General features: G+C 37.9%; 1 protein-coding gene across 1 annotated transcript; it reads right to left on the reverse strand.

Moving 5' to 3' along the window:
* Positions 1–2615: 2615 nt before the first annotated feature.
* Positions 2616–6010, reverse strand: LOC119078383 (uncharacterized protein K02A2.6-like). Its single transcript, XM_037185884.1, has 2 exons — positions 3979–6010; positions 2616–3424 (listed from the first exon to the last, which is right to left on the reverse strand). Exons 1-2 carry the CDS (start codon positions 5948–5950, stop codon positions 2616–2618), a joined length of 2781 nt encoding a protein of 926 aa, XP_037041779.1. The 5' UTR covers positions 5951–6010.
* Positions 6011–7704: the final 1694 nt, after the last annotated feature.

The raw sequence follows: 7704 nt of genomic DNA on the forward strand, positions 1-7704 counted from the left end.
ACTTAACTTTAGGTTAGACTTTTATCGAATCGCAATGTTATGCGCAGTGCCGTATGTAGCGATTCAAAACTACGAGCAAATTTCATGTCTCATTTTAACGAAACGTGGCTGGTACAGATTCTCAAAATTTTGAATATTTTCGTCCAATAGTCTGGACTCGTTAAAGTGAGTTTATAATCCGCTATGCGCTCAAAATTTCGTCATCTTTTTAGGTCAATTTAAAAGAAATGTCTCATCTAATCAAAGACTGTTTAATATTACCAAAGCAACACATTTCTTCTACCAAAATTTGCTCATTGCTTAAGATGGCACTGTTTTAAACAGTCTGCTTACAAAACAAGAACATCAATATCTCATCCGGAATTTAGTTAAAAACATTTTTTCGACTTCAATATTATTTTTAAATTGGATGGTGTTTTGACTAAATGTTTTTTCCAAGAAGTATTTATCGCACAAGCACCACAAAAGAAGAATACGTGACGCCAGTTCCTACAATTAAACTTCACGCAGATACCACACCTCACCTGATGACTTATGGTGGATACGAATATAATACGACGTTTTTCAAAATATTAATTTTTTGGATTTGTAGCAGACGAAGGTAGTAAACATTTTAAATCAAAAACTGAACTCCTCTGGGCTTGGCTGGGCTTAAGTCGACGACGTTACCAATGTAGCAATTCAGTTTTATTGGTTTTTGTATCTTGTTCATGAAGCGCTTCTTAGAAAATCATAAATGTGGTGGCGATGGCGATCTTGCTTCAACATATACGTCACAATTGAACTGGCGTCACGCACTCCGAGATCGCAACGTTCATGATTTGATATTAGTGTTCATCAAATGAAGCTTACATTGAATTCTTTAGACTTTCATACAAACAACGGTATGGTGTGCTATACAGTCTATTCATTAGGAAATCGTACACACACTAGATGCTTGCCCGGCATTACTTTAAGAGCTGTGATAGAAACACATTCGCTATAAGAACTATTCCATCAATCAACTGTTATTTGCGAATCTGTTTTTATCAATTTGTCGCTTATATTTTTAGAGCAAATTAGGCACATGTTTGAAAGTTATTCAGACGATAAACTTTTGAAACATAGAAGCACTGCAAATTCGGAATATTATTTCAATTAATATCAAAGCACCTATCAGGGTAATAGAGGTTTTTACACGTCAAATAGAGTAGTATTTTGATACCAATAATACCAGTAGCAGCCTTTGACATTAAGAAAAAACAGGTATGGAAATATTCGCATACTTCGACTACTACTACTTTATTTTTAGACCCGTACGAAGTACTGGGGTCTTATAGGTTTACGCATACGTTTGTAACACGTCGAATTGGCCTCCCTGAGTAAGGGGAAACCTATTGTGGTTGACCATAGATGCCAAATCAGCGAAAAAAAATGTCCGTACGTCCGTCCGTCTGTCCGTCCGTCTGTGCATCCGTCTGTCCGTCCGTCTGTCTGCACGATAACTTGAGTAAAACGTATCCGATTTTGAAAATTCTTTTTTTACCCGTTTGGTAATGTCAATGTAATATCTCGAGTAAATTTTGACCGAATTTCATGAATTTTTTTTTGTTTGAAAGGTATTAACGAATGTCAAGCGTCGGTAAAATTTCCGGTCTCCTAACAAAATGGCTGCCGGCGGCCATATTGGATTTTATTAAAAGGTATCTCTGGAAAAATAGTACTTAAAGAGTTTCTGTTAACATAGAAGTAATTGGTTATATATGTCACACATAATGTGTGGGGTGATTCAGGCATTCCATATATGGACATCTATATTTAACTATATACAGCTATACTGAGCTTTATACAGGCATATAGAGCTATATAATAGCATATTACTCTGTGAAATGTTTATTTATAGTGAAATATAGGTAAACATAGCGGTATACAGCTGTTTAAATAGGAATTTATGAAAGTTGACTTCGTACGGGGCTGTCGATATTGTCTCCGGCAATTTATTTGTATATGATAACAAGGCAAAGAGTGGATAATGTAAGTGATTTTAAAGGGCGAATAGCTTTTCAGTAGAGAAGGAAATGAAGGAAGAGAAATAAAGAGTTCCACATTAAAGGCTTTTGATACGAATAGGTGTTTCGTACGGGTCAACGTTAGCAATGTTTTTCTCTAAACCTGCTAGGTGCTTTGTTAATATTTAAAATTTTAAAAGAAAATAATTTTATTTATATGTTTATTTACTTAAAAAGCCAACGGCTGTTGCTAACTGGCTTTGTCATTACAATGGCATCCGCATCATTATGGCTTGGCGCTGATCGACTTATCATCGGCCTATGATACAGTATGGCGAATTGGTTTTCTCTGGAAATTTTACATCGCAATTCCTAGTAAGAATAGGAATAAGAATAGGAGTAGGTTGTGTTGTGTTCTTATTGACGAAAACCAACATTTAAACTCAATTCATTTTATTCCAAATTGATAAATAATTTACATGTGCTTACACTGATGTGTATTTCGTGTGATCGATCGAAAGACTAATTTCATTACATAAAACCTGAGCGATATGATGCGACCGTTCGATCGATGTCAATGTATTGGTGAATGCAACACCTCCCCCACTAAGTAAAACAACTCGGCTTTTAAGAATCTTCATATCTACCACCAATTGTCTTTGAGAAATTAGTGCGTACCGGAGGTTTACGATTACGTTGAGGTCGGCCACCAATGTTTGGATTCGGAGGAATATTGTTCACGTTATCGGCAGATGCAGTGATTTCAGGTGAATTCGGTTGATTGCTGTGATCATTTTCTGGCAATGGATTTTCATCATTCGGTAATTGAACTGGTTGATCCATGATGTCAAAAGTGTCCAACAGTAAACTCAAAGTCGGATCTGAATCACCAACGTCATCGCTGTATCGAACTCGAATTTGATTTGCGTGTCGACGCCAAATTATTCCATCGCAGCCAACTGTGTAAATGACTGATCCAATACGTTCGATTATTTCAGCCGGTGACCAAATTGTTTTTCCTCCACGAAAATCTCGTACAAAAACTCGTTGTTTTGGTTCGAAAATCCTTTCTTTGGCTCCGTGCTTCACATTGAAATCCATTTCCATTTTCGTGTCACGTAGAAGTTCGATTTTCTCTTTCGGTTTGATTAAATCGAGCGATGAGTTCATTTTACGGCCCAACATGATTTCAGCTGGAGTACAGTTGTTCGGTAACTGTGCATTCGGTGTGATACGATAACGTTGCAAAAATCGTTGAAGAACGTTCGCCACACTTTCTTCCCCTTTTGCTTTTGTTAGAGCGCGTTTGAATGTGTCCACGAATCGTTCTGCTTGTCCATTCGATTGTGGATGAACTGATGGAGTCGGAATGTGACAAATTCCTTCGGAATTGCAAAATTCGTCGAATTCGTGTGAAGTAAATTGTGCACCATTATCTGAAACAATTATGTTCACTGAACCAAAACGCCCCATGACTTCACGAATTTTTGCAATCGTTGCAGCGCTGGTTCTGCTTGTCATGACAAAAATTTCCGGCCACTTGGAAAATGAATCCACAATCACCAAAAAATTGTGTCCTTGAAACGGACCTGCATAGTTTTTTTTTATATAAATAACTCTTTATTCAAAAAAAAGAAAGAATCCTTATCGCTCCGGTTAATTTCTGAGTGGAGCACTATTTAACAACGAATTCGTCTTAAAAACATTCAACAAAAATCGTCTAAATTTTCCTTCAAATAAAATAGTCCAACTCATTCGTCTTAATTCAAGATCAAATCATTTGGTGTCAAATTCGTCTAAACAAAGTAGATAATTTAAGCTTAATACGACAATAAAATAAAATAAACACAGGTAACATATCACAAACAGCAAATAAATTTGCTGTGAGAAAAAACAACATCAAAAGTTCAAATCACACCTCGGCAAACCGAGATCAGTTCAAGAAAAAGTACGGTGATATCACACAAAACTGATCGCTTTCGCTCATTACTTTGAGTTACTTTGTAGTCGATGTGAATGCGAGACCAAACCTGTTTCGCTTTCGGCCACGAATGCAATTCACTTTTGACAGGAGCACGAGCTGCAGATGCACACCTGGAACATTTTTGGACACAGTCGGTTACGTCTTTGTCTATGTTTGGCCAATAGACATAACTGCGAGCCAATGCTTTCATGCGTACGATTCCAGGATGTGCTACATGAAGATGATTGAGAACTTTAGTACGTAATAATGAAGGAACGATTACCCGGTCATTGAACAGTAGGCAACCATTTATTTCCGCCAAAGATTCTCGTCGGTTATAGAGAATTTTCTCCTCTTCGTTTTCGATGTGGGTCGGCCAAGAAGTTTGCAGGTATTTCATAACGTTGGAAAGTACCACGTCCTCTTGTGAACATTTCTGAACCATTTCTGCGGTTACTGGTAACATTCTAATTGCGTCGACCAAAATTCTTTCGATTTCCTGTTCCATGACGTGAACAGAAGCGATAACCATCGTCTCATCGCATGATTTTTGACTTTCAATCAAGCGCGATAAAACGTCTGCATGACCAAATTTGTCTGTGTTGATAAATTGGATGTTGAAATTGTACGGCATCAATGTCAGTGCCCAACGCTGAAGTCTGCTTGATGTGTGTACAGGAATTCCTTTCTTCGAACCAAAAATTGCAAGAAGCGGTTGATGATCCGTCTGAAGAGTGAATGTTCTACCCCAAATCATTTTGTGGAACTTTTTTGCCGCAAAAATCAATGACAATGCCTCCTTCTCGATTTGACCGTAATTCTTTTCAGCTGGTGTGAGTGTTCTGGAAGCGTGTTCGATGGCTTTTTGCGTTCCATCCGGAAAACGATGTAAAATAACGGCACCAATGCCATGTAGCGAAGCGTCTGCTGCCACAATTAAATCGATGTTGGGATCGTAGTGCGTTAGAAGTAGATCGGATTGAAGAATTTCTTTTGCGCGTTGGAATGATTTTCTACATTCGTCCGTCCACACAAATTTTGCGCCCTTGCACACCAATTGATCCAATGGGTAACGTAAATCTCGCATTTCTTTGACAAATTGCGCGTAGTAATTTAGCATTCCCAGAAATGAACGAACTGTTGAAACGTCATGTGGCTCTGGCATGTTGCAAATTGCTTCAATTTTTGATTTATCGGGTCGTCGACCAAATTCGTCAATGATGAATCCCAAATAGTGCACCTCAGTCATCAAAAATTTGCATTTTTCCAAACGAACATGAAAGCCCCACTCCTCGATTCGCTCGAAAAGAGCGAGCAAATTTTGATTATGTTCTTCGATGGTACGTCCGTTGACCAAAACGTCATCCATGAAACCGCCTGTACGTTTCAGCCCGGCGATCATAGCATCAACGATTTGTTGGAACATTGCTGATGCGATTTTGATTCCAAAAGGTAATCGATTGTATTGGAACAATCCTTTGTGTGTGTTGATTGTCAAATATTTCTTGGAGCCGTCATCGACTAAGACTTGAAAATATGCGTCAGCAAGATCAATTTTAGAGAAATATTTACCTCCGTTTAGCGTAGCAAAAATTGAATCTGCTGTAGGTAGCGGATACTCGAAATTCTCCAAAGCTTCATTGAGACCAGTGGAAAAATCTGCACACATACGAATTGACCCGTTCGGTTTCTTCGCGGTAACAATCGGTGTAGCCCATTCTGAGTATGTCACTGGTGACAAAACACCTTCACTTGTGAGTCGTTCCAATTCTGCCTCGACAATTGGTAATGCAGCATATGGAACTGGTCGGCTCGGTCGAAAAACTGATTTTGCATCTGGTTTCAATCTCAATACTGCCTTCGTTTTGGTACATGTTCCCACAGAAGAGTTGAAGACTGAAGAAAATTTTTGTTGTAAACTCTCGATGAGTTTCTGTTGATTGTTGTCCTCCGGACGTTGTTGGATTCGAGCACACACTGCGTTCAATGGTACGTCCATTAATCCGAATAGATGTAAGCAATCAAGACCGAATAGATTTAGATTGGGTGTGTCCGATACATAAACTGTGACCGGAGCCTCCATACCATTTGCAATTATCTGGCAGTCAAATTCGAATTTTAATGACATTCGATGACCCGATGCAGAATTCGCCAATTCTGTGCATTGAACTGATGATGGTCGTCCCAAAAAATCGTATAACTCCATGGAAATGACAGTGATGTCCGATGCTGTGTCAACTTGGAGTTTGACTTGACGATTGTTGATTTTGATGCAAATAAACTTTCGTCGTGATGCAATTTCCTTTTTCGATGTTGCGAATAATCCATGAGACCTGTACGTTGCCTTTTTTGGATTTGGATTCAACTTGGCTTGCTTTGATCGATCGTAGCCACAAAATCCTTCTTTATGACCAATCTTTCCACAGTCTTTGCAGGTGCGTTTAACATATGGGCAATCTTTGACCCAATGTATATCTCCACATAGCCAGCATGGTCGTTTCGGTGGTTTGTTTTTGTCCGAATTGTGTGCGTTCGTGTTAGGCTGGACTGATGGTTTTGATTGATTCGATTTTTTTGAAATTTTCGAGACTTGCGGTACCAATGTGATGCCTTGGCATCACACTCAATACACGCTATAAATTATTAGCGTTTGAGTCGCTCGTGAAGAACAATTTCGTCACAAATTGTATCGATATTAGCAACGATACATTCCAATAAAATATTGAAATTATAAACATAGCTTGGTCAGGAACTTAAGTGTGTCGCACAAGCGACTGAAAATGCTTAAAATGAAATTCTGCATTACAAGCATATTCAGCCGCTCGATAAGTGGGACATTTGGGTTCGTCGCCAAGTTGATGTCTTAGCGTTATGAGCAAAAATTCAGTCAGTCTTTTTGGAACCGCGATTGAGATTAGTTCTTCTTTTGGAAACGACAGTAAGTCTAGTTTTGGTATTTAATAACAGCGACGGTAGTGAAGTAGTGAAACTAAATTTGGTGAATTACCGCGAGATTAGTAAAAGAGAGAAATTATTGTGAAGAGTTAAGAAATCAAATCAAAATAAAGTTTTGCGTTTATGTTAAGAGTATTACCGTGAAAGTAGTACTAGAGAGAAATTATTGTGAGAAGTTAAGAAATTAAGTCAATGTAAAGTTGTGTCTTTATGTTAAAATAGCCAAAGTTGCAGAATCAAGTTCAGTATCGTATAATATCTGTAGTAAATCTTATAAATCATAAAATCGTATCAAATAAATGTTCAACCGATAAACCAGTGACTTTGAATTAGAAATCTTAATAACATCTTGGCACACCTTTGGATTAGAGGACATAGAAATTTGTCTCCCGCCGGACCCGGGGTACGACAGTGGCATCCCTTGTGATCTTTATCCAAAGATAAAGGTAAGTTTTTGAAAATAAAAATTATTTTTTTCGTTGTTGAAAAATAACTTTGTCGTTGAAAATAAGTAAAATTGTCTTGAATTAAGCGAGTCGTAAAACCAGTGTAAAAGCGTAAAGGTGTAAAGTGTAAAAGTGTAAAAGTAAAAGCGGTTTCGCTATTGTCAAGAAGAGTATCATTGAAGAAAGGACGTTTGTGAACTGGTTCCACCAAAGTTTTATGAAAACGAGGTGATAATTGAGCCTTTTCACATTCAAAAATCCTAACTGATTTGAAAATTTCTCTTCCGCGAAGAGCGAGTGTCGGACAATTAGTCGACACACGAAACAGAAAAATCATTGAATAAAAATTAGG

The sequence above is a fragment of the Bradysia coprophila genome, unplaced genomic scaffold, assembly GCF_014529535.1.
Source record: "Bradysia coprophila strain Holo2 unplaced genomic scaffold, BU_Bcop_v1 contig_250, whole genome shotgun sequence".
Taxonomy (NCBI): domain Eukaryota; kingdom Metazoa; phylum Arthropoda; class Insecta; order Diptera; family Sciaridae; genus Bradysia; species Bradysia coprophila.